Source organism: Aquarana catesbeiana, linkage group LG08 (assembly GCF_042186555.1).
Source record: "Aquarana catesbeiana isolate 2022-GZ linkage group LG08, ASM4218655v1, whole genome shotgun sequence".
NCBI lineage: Eukaryota > Metazoa > Chordata > Amphibia > Anura > Ranidae > Aquarana > Aquarana catesbeiana.
Window position 1 is genome coordinate 60168132 of NC_133331.1, and position 16505 is coordinate 60184636.

The following is a 16505-nucleotide window of genomic DNA, read 5'->3' on the forward strand; positions in this document are numbered from 1 at the left end:
GAGCTGATGTCACAGTCCATTCTTCGGTCTGACTTCATCACATCTCTCACCATCTCACTGAAAGTAAACTTGGTATGCTCTGGGAACTCCAATCCACATAAGTCCAGGATTTTTTCCATCTCCAGGCTCAAGCTTTCCATTTTTAAAGATACTTTTATGCAAACACTCTACTTTCATCTTTACAGTAAGAAGAGCTATCAATGTACCAGCACTTTCAAGGTCAAAAAGTTTGGATATGGCAGTAAGAACTGTGCTTCAAACTATTTTCTTGCACTTGACATTCATGAGTCCATCTTGCAAGCATTTTACAATTCACATCTGCTTCTTTCCATTTCCACAATTTGAACAAAGATGACCGGGTTGTGTACCTGTCAAGTACCAGAATTTGTTGATTGCCAGCCACAATTTGCTTTTGTAATTTGCTGTAGGCCGACCCCCCATTGTCTTCAATAAAGCAGTTACTTGGATCATTCAGTCCATAATTACACTTGAATGGTATACCAACATATACATATACCCCCACACGATGGTTCAGATAGAGTCAGCTTCACATCAGTGTTTATCAGATCTTCTGTCCAGACAAAGCGGCAGTGGAAATTCTTGCCAGTATCTTCACCATGAAAGGTAGAAAGGTCTTTTTCATCCATATATGTCATAGCCTTTAGCATATTATAAACAACTGAATCAACAAAGTTTCAAATCATGACTAGAGTGATGAATTTCACTCACCCCTCTTATAAATTTAGGAAAACCACCCAACATACTAAAATTTATTCTATGCCAAGCCATTGTGCAGCATCTCACCTTAGATGTCAAATATATTGATCAATACACATTATGTAATATGTACAGATGTTATGAAAATCATTTTAGTTTTAAAATGCTTCTCTTTGGTTTTAAGATAAAGTTCAAGAAATAAAACATAAAGAAAATAAAAAAACGAAAAGCAAAATATATCAGGAAAAGGGAGAAAAATTAAAAAAATTAGGGCGTTGAAGAAAAAAGAAAAAAAGGTCCATTGCTTGATGAATTTCGAGAGAGTCCATGAATGCTTTATAATTCCATGTATAGTGATATATTGTCTATTCAGCATTTCTCCCATAATTCTCCACCACTATTCAATTTCAGACTTCTGCTATTCACATGCAAGCATCTTCAGACATCCCTGAAAAACAAAACTCTCCAACAAAACTAATTAGCAAGGTCCTTAAACATTGTTTGAAGTTAAAACAAAACACTATTTACACGTTTACAGTTTGGAGCTAATTCACCCCCACTGCTAGAGAAGTGTCATCTGCATTCAAAAACAGATCTGGAGAATGTACATCTTGTACATTCATGACACCCTGTACCCCCTTCAACTGCTCTAATAATGTATCACGTTCCCCTCTCATCTTGTCATACTCAATTTTCAGCTGGTCATATTTATGTTTTAACTGAGAGAACGGTATCCAAGTCTTTGACCTTTTCTTATTATTATTTTGGTCAGCTCTGTTTTTCATATTAATATCACCTATGTTTGACCCGATGTCTCCTCTCTGGGTGTTATCATAGGATATTATCTTCTGATCTTTATGTTCAGTATTTGTCCTAAACAATGTGGCTAAATCAATTTTGACAGTCTGCTCATTTGACTTTCTCCATAAATGGTCTGCTCTCAACAATATGTCTTTTAAATCATGAGGATTTGGGGTAACTAATAAAATATTTTGTTTGATATCTTCATGCAAAGCATCTAGAAACATACTCATATGTATCGAGCCACCACGCTCAAATGCAAGATTATTACCGACCAATAATTCCATAACAGTTGCTATCCTGTGTGACAATTCATAGGGAGATTCATTTTGCATTTGTTGGATCTTTCCATGAATAGTAACATCAGAACGTACACCATACAAAACACATAATAATTCCAGTAATATGTCCCTTGTTCTCAGAGGCTGAATACAGATTTGTTTAATTCTCATCCAAAGACCACTTCCTACAGAATGTTGCAAAACTCTTTCTAAGTCAGATGGGTTGAGATTGTACATATCTCTGACTTGCTGCACGTCACAAAACCATTTTAAAAATCTGTTTAAATCATGGTATGGAACCATTCCTATTTCTTTAAGAATTGCGTCTAATAATTTTGGTTTCAATGGCTTCATTACAAGCTGAACTTCACCTGTATTATTATTATTGTTATAAACTGTGGTGGTCACAGTGGGGGCAGCTGGTAATGCATTATCAGATTCAATATGAGGTTCTGTTTGCTGCAGATTGCTGAATCCAAGATTTGATGCATATCTGCATTCCTGAGATCTCTTCTCTAATTCCATAATTCTTAATTTTAATCTCTCATTTTCCTCTGATAATTCATCACAATGTTTAGATTTCTCAAGTAAAGCTTCTCCAATGGTAACCGCATGCAATTTTAAATTTACTGTCTCGGTGTCTGATTGGTTTTGTAACCTCTCACAAACACTGTTGCTATTAGCAACTGCCTTCTGTAACTGGGTAATTTCCTCAACCTTATTATTCAAAGAACTTTCCATTGTTAAACAGCAAGATAACAAGCCCTGTATAATACAACCTTTTCTTTTACTTTCTGAAATTTTGCTATCAAAAACATTTTTCTCTAAAAATTCCTTCATCATCGTCCATGTCTGCTTACATTTTTCTGGAATTTCATAAGGACCGCCATGGCGCTTAATACATTTTAATACCCATCTGTTAACTTTATCAGAACTGACACTAGCTTCACACTGAGTAAGCATTTTGACTATATTACTAATAATTAAAAAAAAAAGAAAATATTTTACTCACCGCATTAGTTACTCCTTTGGCTTCCACTTTAGGTCTTCTGGTACACGACACAGTCCTTTTTTTTGTTGTTGTTTCCGGTCTCCAGAGAATAATTCTGGGGTTCCCAACTTGTTTAAATTTGTAGATCAGACTCTCTTATGTCACAACCAGACATTCCAGACATTAGAGTCACAGCACAGCTCTTGGTTCTTCATCAGACTTCTGTCCACCTCACAGGATTGTTGTCACCACCGACTTCCGTTACTAAGTCCGAAAATGCTCTTCTGGTCACATGAACGGCACCAGTGTAGTGATCTAATATATTAATATTATATTGGGTGTATAGATAATTAATAAGTAAGTATTATTATAATGATGATGATGTAAGTACTCTTCCGCAGCAACCCAATTCTTCCAGAGAGATGCACTTTATTGACTTCCAACACAGAACAAAGTCCAAAGTCCACAGATGACAAAGAAATCCGACAGAGGAGATATAATTCAGAACCCCATGTCTTAGGTCCGAGTGTGCATACACAGATAAGCCTCACTTCCCCCCATACAGACAAGCCTAACTTCCACACACAAGCCTCACTTACTAACCTATAGACTGAATGCCGTGTTATATTCACTAAATATTGAATGGCTGAGCAATTTGATTGGCCTTTCAATTTAGCTTTAGTCTTTCAAACAGACAACAACCCCCAGCCGTGAACAGTTGCAGTTATAAACCGCCCCAATTTGCACTCCCGCATATCAACATCAACAAGTCCTCTTTAGATATATGTAATTAGATTAGATTAACATACCACCTGAATACCCTTTGAAATGTTCAAATAGACTTGCATATGATTAACACATCAAAGAGTCTTCAGCTTGTTCCCTTGCTATGTTAAAATTCAGTTGGACAAATCAACCATTCGGTCAACATTGACTGCATGTGTACATACACACAACAATGTCCCACATAAATCGGTGAACATATTACAACACATATGATGGGCACAGTTACTGCATATGATGGCATAGTGAGGCTGCAATTGATGTTTTTGTTTCAGTATTTTTTAGAATTTTTCGGTTCATTTGTGCCCCGCCCTGACTTTAGGTGTGACTCCCTTCCCACACACAGCTCCCTATTGGATGTTAACGACTGAGTTCACCTTTTCCAGAAAATAGCCTATGCAGTCAAGGGGCCCCAGTCAATGTTAAAAATGGTACAGCTTTGTAAAATGTTCATTCATTTTGTTGTCATACCTGAAGGCCATTTAGGCCCCCCCCAAAAGCCTGGCTCAAAATCTCCCAGTAAGCAACCCCCACATCTTGCCATCTGGCTAGGATGAGAAAACCATTGGTTGCTCAGTCTCAGCATTTCAGGATGGAAAACCATTTTCACATTCTAGCAACACACCAGGATGTAGGGGGCCCAAATGGCCTACAGGTATGATAATATTACTGAACTTTTTTCAAAGCTGGATGTTTTTTTTTAGATCTACTGGGTCCCCTACAATGCATAAAATATTTTCTGCAAAAGGTGAACTTAGCCTCACAGGGCACCCATAGAGAGCTGAGGAAACAATTTCAGCATACCTCTCAACTTTTGAACTTCAGAATGAGGGACACTTAAGGTAGCAAGTGACTGGCAGAGTGCTACAATCACCAGGGCAAAAGTGGGTGTGGTCAAACTCTTAACAGTGGTAGGGGCTTAATGGGTACAGAGTTTAGGAGAGTGCTAGATACAGAGTGCAGGGTTCTGAAGTCTGTTATGTGCAGGAAGGTGGGTTCTGGAGTGTGTTATGCACAGGGTGCAGGGTTTTGTATTGCACTGTGTACAGAGAGTGCAGGGTTCTGGAGTGCGTTACTTACAGAGTGCATGGATCTGAAATGTGTTACGTACCAATTACAGGTTCTGGAATGCGTTACGTACAGAGTGCAGGGTTCTGGAGAGCGTTACGTACACAAAGGTAGGTTCTGGAGTAAGTTATGCACAGGGTTCAAGAGAGCGCTAGGTACAGGGGGAGTCCATTCATCTATTAACATCTTACTATTGCACCTCTCCTCAGCTATAACCTCCACACATACAAAACACACACATACAAACCAAACACACACACACAAACATACATACAAACCACACACACACACACACATAGAAAACACAACACCTCTCCTCTGCCCTCCCCTTCCCCAAAGCACTACCATCTTTCATATGGTTATCTTTGTAAAAGTACCTTTCTGTAGCTGGCTCTGTCACAGCCTTGTTTACTTTTTCTGTGCACTAACTGTACACTGTTCTCATTTCCAGCTCCCAATCTCCCCTTCCTGAGCAGGAAGGAGATAAGGATAATGATGCAGCTCACCCCCTTCCTCCTCTGCTTCTCTCATGCTGCACTCACAGACCAGCTCTTCTCCCCGCTCTCAGTGCAGAGCAGGGAGGTTGCTATAGGAGCCGTAGAGGAGAGCTCAGCTGTTACTTTTAACAGAAGAAGCCATGCTGTGAGAGCAGGGCTTCCACATGTCTGAAAATAACCCCGGTCAGCAATGTATAAGTGTGCTGTTTCCCTATACGCTGATTGCTTGTCAAAGGGGCGGGTGTGAGTAGCAGTCCCGCCCATCCCCGACATCAAGGCTTTAATCTGACAGCTGCACAGAGCACATCCAGCGGGTTTTCTGGCCAATCCCTGGCTGTGCTTGATATTCACACTTGTGCTGTAAGTTACTACATAATTGAGTGATGCAGGACAAAGTCCTTGTACAGCGGGATAGCGGGAAAGAGTTATAAATGCAGAAAAGTCCCGCCCAATCCAGGGCTGTTGGGAGGTATGATTTCAGTTGAGGTTAACATATGAGAAGGTTCCAGGTTTAGGGGATCTGGGAGCTCTCTACAATCACACAATGCCATTAAATGGTCCCTTTCTCTGTATTCACTAAAGTTGAAGCCTTATGCCTCATGAGTTCATGCTGTTTAGACTGTGCCCCCTGAGTTAATTTAAATGCACTATTTTCGTGTTTACCACAATGTATTTATTACCCACCCCATATACATCCTAATTGAGTCTCCTAATGTAGCTGTGAGACAGGCTGGCTCATCTGGCTCAAATGTGGCCTAAAGAGAGGTGAAAAATACCCCAGGAATAGGATAACTGGACTGGAATAAAGTGGAAGCTCTCCAGAAAAGTGATCAGACTATAGTTCAGCTGTTTTGTTCAGTCCATCAGTGAAGAAAAATCTGAAGTGAGCAGGCATGTCTAATAGGGTGGTGTAAAAGATGGTCATTTACTGCACCAAATATAGAGCACTCAGGATTAATCATTCAGATTACAGCCTGGGAATAACTCATACACCACCCCAGACCACTAAGCAATCCATACACTAGCTAATTATTAATCTATATATATGTTTTCATATATTATAACACAGCTTCAAAACCTGCAGATCTGGTCTGTGTGTGCATCAAGCAAGCCAAGGGATACTAAAGTTGGCTGTACACTAGTAGATCTTTTTTTTTTTTAAATGTTTGTTTTAAGAATGCTCATTGAATTTTCTGGTCATAATAATTTTGTTCAAAAATCTATTAGTGTATGGCCAGCTTTAGATGCATTTGCATTTTTACATTTTACACACAGTCAGAGTTGAAATGAACTATTTAACTATTTAAAGTTAACTGAAACATGGAGATCAGCTTTAAAGCGGTAGTAAAGTCATTAGAAAAAAAAAAAAAGTCCAGTCCCCCTCTAAGGTAATATCATAATGTGCTAGTATGCACTGCATGGAAGACTTACCTTAAAATGAAGCCCTCCGTTGTCACACTGTCACCGCTGACAGGGCATCCATCATCATTCGGTCTTTCTTTCCGGTTCATGGGATCAAACCATTTGAATGACCAAACCGCGATGATGTCACACCCGCGCATGTGTGTAGGAGTCACGGCCATGGCACAAAGCTCTCAAGGAATGGCATGAGTATGTCCTTCCTTCAGAGTGCATACATCGGTGATGTCACCGGCTGCCAAACAAGCAGCTATCTCCTTAAGGGTGCACATTTAAGAGATATTCATTTTACCTACAGGTAAGCCTTACTGTAAGCTTACCTGTAGGTAAAAGTCACAAAGCAGAGTTTACTACTGCTTTAAACACACACCAGCCTGACAGCAGATTACAAAACAATAGGATCTACACAATGGGGTTGATTTACTAAAACTGGAGCACTCAGAATCTGGTGCAGCTGTGCATGGTAGCCAATCAGCTTCTAACTTCAGCCTGTTTTATTAATCACTTCAGCCCCGGAAGGATTTACCCACTTCCTGACTAGGCCATTTTTTGCGATACGGCACTGCGTTACTTTAACTGACAATTGCGCAGTTGTGCGACGCTGTACTCAAACAAAATTGATGTTCTTTTTTCCCCATAAATAGATCTTTCTTTTGGTGGTATTTGATCACCTCTGCGATTTTTCTTTTTTGCGCTTTAAACAAAAAAAAGACTGACAATTTTGAAAAATATTTTTAACTTTCTGCTATAATATATATAGCCAAAAAAATATATATGTATAAAAAAACAAATTTATTCATCAGTTTAGGCCAATATGCATTCTGCTACATATTTTTAGTAAAACAAAAAAAAAAATCGCAATAAGTGTATATTGTTTGGTTTGCACAAAAGTTATACCATTTACAAAATAGTGGAAAGATTTAGAGACTTTTTATTGTTTTTACTAGTAATGGCAGCGATCTGCGATTTTTAGCGAGACTGCAACATTGCAGCGGACAAATTTGACCCTAAGTGACACTTTTTGGTGACCAGTGACACCAATACAGTGATCAGTGCTATAAAAATGCATCACTGATCACTGTATAAATGGCACTGGCGGGAAAGGGGTTAACACTAGTGGTGATCAAAGGGATAGGTGTTCCCTAGGGAGGTGCTTTCTAAGACCCCTTTCACACTGGAGGCGTTTCTCAGGCGCTACATTGTTAAAAATAGCGCCTGAAAAAAGCCTCAGCTGCAAACCCAGTGTGAAAGCCCGAGTGTTTTCACACGGGGCGCTGCGCTGGCAGGGTGTCACAAAAAGTCCTGCCAGCAGCTTCTTTGCAGCGGTGTAGGAGCGGTGAATACACTGCTCCTACACCGCTCCTGCAGCTGCGTTTTGCGGGCAGATTTAACCCTTTTTTGGAAGCTAGCGGGGGGTTAAAACCGTCCCGCTAGCGGGGGGTTAAAACCGTCCCGCTAGCGGCCGAATAGCGCCGCTAAAATGACGGTAAAGCGGCGCTAAAAATATTGCCGCTTTACCGCTGATGCCCGGGTGCTTTCAGTGTGAAAGCACTCTGTCAGGGGGATGGGCTTACTGGGAGTAGAGAGAGATCGCTGTTCCTGATCACTGGGAACAGCTGATTTCTCTCTCCCCCCCTGTTAGAATGGGGATCTGCCTTGTTTACAAAGGCAGATCCCCGTTCCTGGGTGGTCGGCAGACATCGAGTCTGCCGGATCCTTGGGCGAGCTCCCACAAAAGCCAGTGCAGGAACCGACGTACCCGTACGGCAATTCGTGCGCCAAGCCAAATTGTCGCAGTATAACTGCGGCGGCTGGTCGGCAACTGGTTAAAGTGTTTGTAAAGTCTCAAGGTTTTTTCCTTAATGCATTAAGGTGAAAAACCTTCTGTGCTGCAGCTCCCCCCAGACCTCCCCTTTTTCTTATCTAAAGCCCGTTTTGATACAGCGGTGTGCAGGAGCCCAGCGGCTCCAGCCACTGTCTCTCTCCTCATTAGACACATTGATAGCAACAGAAGCCATTCGCTCCTGTCAATCAAATCCAGTGACATGGGAGCGGGGCCGAGTCCCGCTGTCTGTGTCAATGGATGCAGCAGTGGGACCCAGGAGTGAGCCGCACGGGTGCCTACAGTGAAAGCGGCTCTCCCTGGGGCACCCGATGAAGGGGAGGAGCCAGGAGTGCTGGCGGGGCACCCCAGAGGAGGAGGACTGGGGCTGCTCTGTGCAAAACCCTTACACCCCTTTTAAGTTTTGCCAAAAAAAAAATGTCAATTTTTAGTAAATAAACCCCAATGCTGTCAATTTGGGAATTCTTCATGAACATTTTACATGTATTTATGTGTCAGCAATACCTATATTCATTATAACAAAGAATGCATTTCAGGTTTATTGGTACTTTTTATGTTACCTTTGTAAATGATTATGCTAATCTCAGGTAACATACAAATATTTATGCTGCTCAGAACTGAGAATATGATCACTTTGCCGATAACATACCAGACATTGAACTCTCGCTCTCTCTTTTATTACATCCTTCCTCCTGGATGTGCTCGTCCATCATGGTCGTGTTGCTGTTTGCCTCAGAGTGTGTTCTCTTACAAAAATCTAAAGCAGTCTTTTCTGTGTACTCAGGAGTCTGAGGGTCCATAGTGTGCCCCTGGCTCTGTCTAGCAGGTTCTATGTTTGAGAGTCTGTTGGGACTTTTGGCACTTTCATCCATTGGGTCACCTTTGTCTTCAGAATTCACAGTGACATCAGGAGCATTTGCAGCTGTCTCACCGCAGCTACTGTCAGGGCTTGCACTCTCTCTCAGGGATACACATCTCATTACTACCGGGGAACACACACTGCTGGTTCTCTCACTGTATCTGCACTGTAAATCCACAGCGTCAATTCCATGCGCACACATCTGAACGCAGTTGTCACTGTCCTTTTGGACCACTGGAACTATTTCTTCAAGTTCAGTGATGTCAGGTTCTACTATCAGATCCTCCTCTCCAACTTCATCTACTGTCACAAGTTCCTCCATGTTTGCTGGGTACCAGCTCTCTCCTTCCAGCTCACTTCCACTTTCCCAGTCTTGCTCCTGTGTAATGGTACAGACTTCATGTTAGCAGTCAGTTGCAAATTACCAGCACATTAACCTTTTTCCAACTTAGCTTATAAAGACTTTTGAAATGTGATACCACCAGGAGATTACACAGCAACTAGACTTCTAAATTTTAGAAAAAGCTATGATTTGAGCATACTAACAATGTCAAAACCACTCAATGGGTGGCCTATGTTCTGTCACTTTCACACTGAAGGTGGTGCACTGTTTTATGAATCAAACAGAAGGAATACAATTTTAAAGCATACCTAAACCCAAGCACAAAAATTAAATATATTGTAGCTTACCAGTCCTTAGATGTGGTGGATGCATAGTTACATAGTAGGCGAGGTTGAAAAAAGACACAAGTCCATCAAATCCAGCCTATGTGTGTGATTATATGTCAGTATTACATTGTATATCCCTGTATGTTGTGGTCGTTCAGGTGCTTATCTAATAGTTTTTTGAAACTATCGATGCTCCCCGCTGAGACCATCGCCTGTGGAAGGGAATTCCACATCCTTGCCGCTCTTACAGTAAAGAACCCTCTACGTAGTTTAAGGTTGAACCTCTTTTCTTCTAATTTTAATGAGTGGCCATGTGTCTTGTTAAACTCCCTTCCGCAAAAAAGTTTTATTCCTATTGTACGGTACGGTATTTGTAAATTGAAATCATATCCCCTCTCAAGCGTCTCATCTCCAGAGAGAATAAGTTCAGTGCTCGCAACCTTTCCTCATAACTAAGATCCTCCAGACCCTTTATTAGCTTTGTTGCCCTTCTTTGTACTCGCTCCATTTCCAGTACATCCTTCCTGAGGACTGGTGCCCACAACTTGTTTGGACTGTCAATATATGTATGCTTTATCAAGAGGACTGTTCTGCATCTTATCACAGACAGTGTACTGGTGGTGGCATTTTGTATATAGGTTGGTGGGGTATGAATCCTGCAAGGAGGACCCTCCTCTGGAATAGGTATTGGTAGCATCCTAGGAAGTGCTTAGACATAGTGAGGGACATGAGCTATGGACATTGACATAAATGGTGAAAAAGCAGTGGTTTCAGGTTTACATTTAACTGCCTCTGTGTGAAAAGGGCCACAAAAAGTACCCCAACGATATAAGACAGTGCTCACCATTTTCGAGTGAATGGAATTTTATATGTATTATAAGATAATAATATCTTTCCGTATTTAGTAATAATCTCAACGATCAAAAAGATAGCTTGTAATATACAGATTTGATAGTTACAGATCATATCAGACTGGTGCTTACCCAAGAACTGCACATGCATTTTTTGCACAATTGTTCCATGATCTGAAGATGTTAAAAGAGACATACATGCATTGGAAAATCAACTTTCAGCTCTTTTGATGATTTTTTTGGTCATGTGTGTCCATGCAAACTAATAATATTAAGCACTCTACATAAAAAATAATAAAGATATGGACTTTCTTGGTGAAAATTATGTCATTAATGCTTTTATTAGGAGTAATTACAGTATGTGTATTGTGCATTATACAGTAAACATACCTTGCACTCGCTAAACTATCAATACATGTTGAAAGAAATTCATATATACAGTAGGTGGAAATAAAGTACTTCAGATGTCTACAGTCTACAATGTTTGCAATATGACTGTAGTAAATTACAAATGTCCTGTTATGCCTGTACATCAGCAAAATTATTTGCCGTACGATTTACAGCTAGTGCCAGAGAGTCTTAAGTGTAGTCTTGCTTTAAGGTCCATATGGCAATGCTTCAAGCAGTCTGTTAGGCTTGGGAAATATTAACTTCCAACCATTAAATCTGGCGCAGCATTGTCGGGTCTGGCTGTTTAATAATCTGTATATCAGTGCCCTAAAGGAATTTCAGTGCTGCCATCATAGCTACTGTCCGTGCTTACCAGACCATTTTGCCTGCCCACATAGATACTGATAGTGTCTCCATCTGACCGTTAGCTCATGATTAGAAAGAGATGGAGCTGGAGGTAGTCCCAGAACATTTTCTGAGAAACAAACATTCATTAACCACAAATGGATCATATACCATTGGCTACCTGAGGAAAGTGAATAGACTACAAGGTCTCCTTAGAACTTTGATCCATATATAAAATTATTTAGGAATGCAGACTGCAGAAAGAGGCTGATAAGCCCGGTCATATGTCTCTGTGAGTTAATATTGCCAAGGGAAGTCATGGAAAGTAATTAATACATGCAGAAAACATGAAAAAAAACTGTGCAAAGCAAAGCTACAAGACAAGGTCAACGCAGGGCAATTTCCTTACACAACAGCTATGCAAACCAGTGTCAACTATATATCAAATTCGACTGCTCCAGATGAAATAACATAGGCTGGGACACAAGTCAACGGATCATTTTCATCAATGGGTACACTTCTTTTTTTAGGACCTAAATGCTTAAGTTCATGCAATACCATCTCTTAATGACTGCTGGTTTAACACGGCAAATTGTTGATTTATTATTAGATTAAAGAGCATGTTAGTAGCACTGCTAAAGGCTTGCAAGATTAAATGAAGGGATCAGAAGGACCAAAGCCTTAATGTTTATATTCTAGTCGGCATACCATGCTTTGTATTGGGTTTATTCAGGACAGAGAGTTAAATATTCCCTTCAGTGAGAGCTTAGCATAGACCTAATGGCAATAATAGCAAAGCATTGATACAGTTATTTGATTAACAGGCTCATTATTCTATGATCATTGTGAGTGTAACTTTAATGAGGATGGATTATTTAATAAATGTTTGAACCGGATTACGCTATGTGGTTTGTTCTCTCCCCTATTGAATGGTGTTTGCTATGAAGGAGATTATCAACCATTGATGGAACAACCAATGGGATTGGGAGAATCCTGCTATTTATGCCAACTAATTTTGGGGAGTGTGGTGTCAAAGGGGAACGGTGTCCAAGTGTTGCACTTTGGTGTCTGGAGTCACAATCTGGAAGTGAATAATAACACTTATCATATGGACAATCAAAACCTAGATACATTTTTGCTCACTGCAGAGTGAAAGGATTTTTCTCACATTCTATCACTTGGTGGTGTTTTTTGGAATGCGAGAGGTGTAGTGCTACTTAAGTGATTTTATTTATAATTGTTCTAACTCATTGTGATTAGTGGTTTTTTGTATATATAATAGTAGCTGCCTATGAAGGGTATAAATTATCAGTTCAATATACCCTCCCGGAGCATGTAGTGTAAGCTTGCCCTTTAATAGTTGTTATCAATATTGATAAATTAGGCTTTTACACAAAAATCAGTCTGTGAGATAATATTTATATGCTGAATTATAGCAAAGGACACAAAGTCTGGAGACTGTGGGCTATTAATAGAGGATCAAATGGATGGTTTTACTGCTGTTTTGTCAATTTGCTCTGTTAAATTGCTTGTAAACGTTCACATTTAAAAAAAAAAACCCAAAAAACAAAAAAAAAAAAAACAAACATGTTATACTTACCTGCTCTGTTGAATGGTTTTGCACAGAACAGCCTCTTCTTGGGTCCCCTGCCAGCCCTCCTGGCTCCTCCCCCCCTCCCCCTCTGAGTGCCTCCATAGTAAGCTGCTTGTTCTGGGGGCACTCATGCTTGCGCTCTCCCGAACTGGCTTTGTGTGTCTGTGTATATGGGGGAGATGCATACAGAAGGTTTTTTACCTTTAGTGCAGAGAATGCATTAAGATAAAAAACCTTCAGCCTTTAGAACCACTTTAAAGTGGAGTTCCACCCACTTTTACAACTCTTCAGCATCCCTCACTAAACTGTGCACTGTAAACGAATTGGATATTTTTGAATTTTTTTTTCTCAGCACCTACTGTATATCTGCTGTATTCATTTTTCACTTCCTCCTCCCTGGCCGTGGCCCATTGCATCATTTCCTGTTTGCAATGCCTTCTGGGAAGGGGCAGCATCTTCCTCTGACACTGCCGTTGCTATGGAAACCTGACCTGAAACCTATTACACTACTTGTGCTGCACTGAGCATGTGCGAGATCTGCAAGGATGAGATGCAGAAAGAAATACAGTCTGGCTTCAGATGCCCACACTTAAGATGGCCACGGCCTGCTGTAAGTTTATAAAATAACAAACTACTGCTATAAACTAACAAAACAGACCTTAGTTTACAGACTAACTTTACTAGAATACATTAAGCTTGTGTATTATAGGGGTATTTTTATTTAAAAAGTATAATTTCGGCCGGAACACCACTTTAACTTCTGTATCACACATACAGTATTTATAAAGGTTGTGTTAGACAACCTATAGTTTATATTTGCCGGTTTGGTAAACTGTAACTATTCACTATGTTTGTAAAATGACTACCAGCATTTAGTAAACATGTAGTGAATCAGTTTACTCTGCTCTCCCCCATACTCTGCTGGGGTTCACACACTGCAGCCCCCGATTTATGGCGTATTCATAATCTAGACTCCTGATGCCAGCGGAGTGCAATGCACATTTGTAAAACATACTGCAAAGCTTTATGAACTTGCAGTGTTTTATTTTTTATTTATAAGCAGTATGACCACATTATGGCCGCACCACTGATTTATAAATGTTCAACCTTCTGTTTATTACAGGGGTTTAGTTTTCACACATTTGCAAATATTTGCAGAAACTGAGGAGCCACTTCAAGGCATCCTAGTATTATCTGCAGATTATCTGCATATTGAGAACCTCCATAGTAGAAGCTCATGCAGATAATACAGGGGTGCCGTAAAGTGGCTCTGCAGCTTATGCATGTATTTGCTAATGTGTGCAGAGTAAACCCCAGTTTTTAACGCATACTGTTAGACAGTATTATTTGGTTGGTTGCGGGCTGGATGGTAAACAGAGCTGGGAACTTTCTTTGGTTTTGTTTGACATGCGTCTCCCTTCCATATGCTCCTTCCTGTAAAAGTCAGTCAAAGCAGCGGGCAGTGGCCATTTGTTTGTAAAATCAGATTTTAGGAATCCTCTGCAGCAAAAATGTCAGTTTTGATGAGAGTCTCCTTAAGGGTTAATTACTTCTAAAGTAATACAGATCCTGCAAGTGCATCAGCTGAACAAAATTAAAAAGTCACTCCTATTCATATTCACTCTGCAGACAACAGCTATTTCAGCAGAACAGAAACAGGCAACACTCTGAAACAAAGTTTGTTAAAATAAATGCAATGTACATGAATCACCCAGAGAGAATTGCTTTTTTCTCAACAAAAGTGGAGTTGACCTTTTAGGCTTGGTTCACATATATGCGAATTGGATGCATTTTCAACTGCATCTGATTGAGCCAGTCCACATATCTGGGGTGCAGCGGAAGTGCGACTTTAAAGAGTCTTGTGCGTTTTCTGAGCACTGCAGTGCACCTTAAATGCGAATTCCAGGATCATTGTCTTCTATGGGAACGTTTCTGAATCGCACATCTCATGAGTTGAACACGAACTGAGAAAAAAAACAGTGTGAGCCCCCCCCCCCAAATTCATACTATCCATGTTAATGGGGACAAGGGCCTCTTCCCCACAACCCTGGCCAGTGGTTGTGGGGGTCTACAGGTAGGCGGCTTATCGGAATCTGGAGGCCCCCTTTAACAAAGGGGCCCCCAGATCCCGACCCCATCTCTATGTGAATGAATATGGGGTGCATTGTACCCCTACTAATTCACCCAAAAAAAGTTTAAAAATAAATAAAAGCATAGACCAGTTTTTGACAATTCGTTTATTTAAAAAAACAAAAACAATGTCCCCCTTTGCAGATCCAGCATCAATCGCGATGAATGCCGCCTCGACCCCCCCCAAAAAAAGCTCTATACTCGCTGTCTGACAGCTCTACTGTGTGACAGTTGTTAAATAACCTGATGGCCCCGCCCCTTGTGACATTATCGACCCAAATTGCACCAGTCGAGGACGTCACAAGGGAGCGTGGCCACCCCGGTGACGTCGCCGGATGGCTCCGTCCCTTAGTTATTTAAGAACTGTCAGACGGCTGGAGCCAACGAATGGTACAGAGATTTCTTTCTTAATTTTTTTTTTTAAGGTTGCAGCAACATTCATCGTGATTGGCACTGGATCTACACTGGGGGACATTGTTTTTGTTTTGTTTTTTTAATAAAGGACATGTCAAAAACTGTCTCTGTGGTTTTATTTATTTTTGACAATTTTTTTAGTGAATGAGTTACTCATTCACATGGGGGGAGTGGGATCTGGGGGCCCCCTTATCGAAGGGGGCTTTCAGAATGCGATAAGCCCCACACAACCACCGGCCAGGGTTGTGGGGAAGGGGCCCTTGTCCACATCAACATGGGGACAAGGTGCTTTGGGGGGGGGGGTATGTTGAGGGTATGTGGCCTGCTATGGTTCAGGAGGGGGGCACTCGCTCATCCCATCCTTTCCTGGTCTGCCAGGCTGCATGTTCGATTTTGAGTATGGATTTTGTTGGACCCCAAGACTTTTTTTTCTGTATTGTTGCGTAGGGTTCCCCTAAAAACCCACACCAGACCCGAAGGGCCTGGTATGGATTGGGGGACCCCCACACAGTTCTTTTCTCAAACTTAAAATTCTTCGGTTTACATTCTACTGTCAGCAGGAAACCCTCTGACAGCTGATGAGTCATCAGTGGTTAAAAATGCGGCAGCCAGCTTCCTGGGCTGCTCCTTAACAACCAGCTATTATTAAAAATGCTGAAGGCCGCCCACTCCTAAAATTGGCATCTGAACTGTATCTGAAATCACAGCTGAACCGCTGAACAGCTGCTTTGGAAATTTGCAGTGAAAATGGACCTGAAATTCACACCAGACATGTGCAGAGATGTGCTGCATTTTTTTTTTCTATGCACTAAGGTGAAAAACCCTTCAGTGCTGCAGCACCCCCCCAGACCCC

The 16505-nt window shown here is 41.0% G+C and overlaps 1 protein-coding gene and 1 long non-coding RNA gene across 2 annotated transcripts in view; one reads left to right on the forward strand and one right to left on the reverse strand.

The window, feature by feature from the left end:
• Positions 1 to 16505, reverse strand: part of RBM20 (RNA binding motif protein 20) — a 344285-nt gene that overhangs the window by 33023 nt on the left and 294757 nt on the right. Inside the window, exon 11 of the mRNA XM_073595898.1 lies at positions 9050 to 9638. Coding sequence (XP_073451999.1) covers positions 9050 to 9638 — 589 coding nt within the window. The remainder of the gene's footprint in view (positions 1 to 9049; positions 9639 to 16505) is intronic.
• LOC141105783 (uncharacterized) overlaps positions 1 to 16505 on the forward strand; it is an 83645-nt gene that overhangs the window by 2131 nt on the left and 65009 nt on the right. The window contains exon 2 of the long non-coding RNA XR_012235648.1: positions 4694 to 4751. This is a non-coding gene — a long non-coding RNA (uncharacterized lncRNA). The remainder of the gene's footprint in view (positions 1 to 4693; positions 4752 to 16505) is intronic.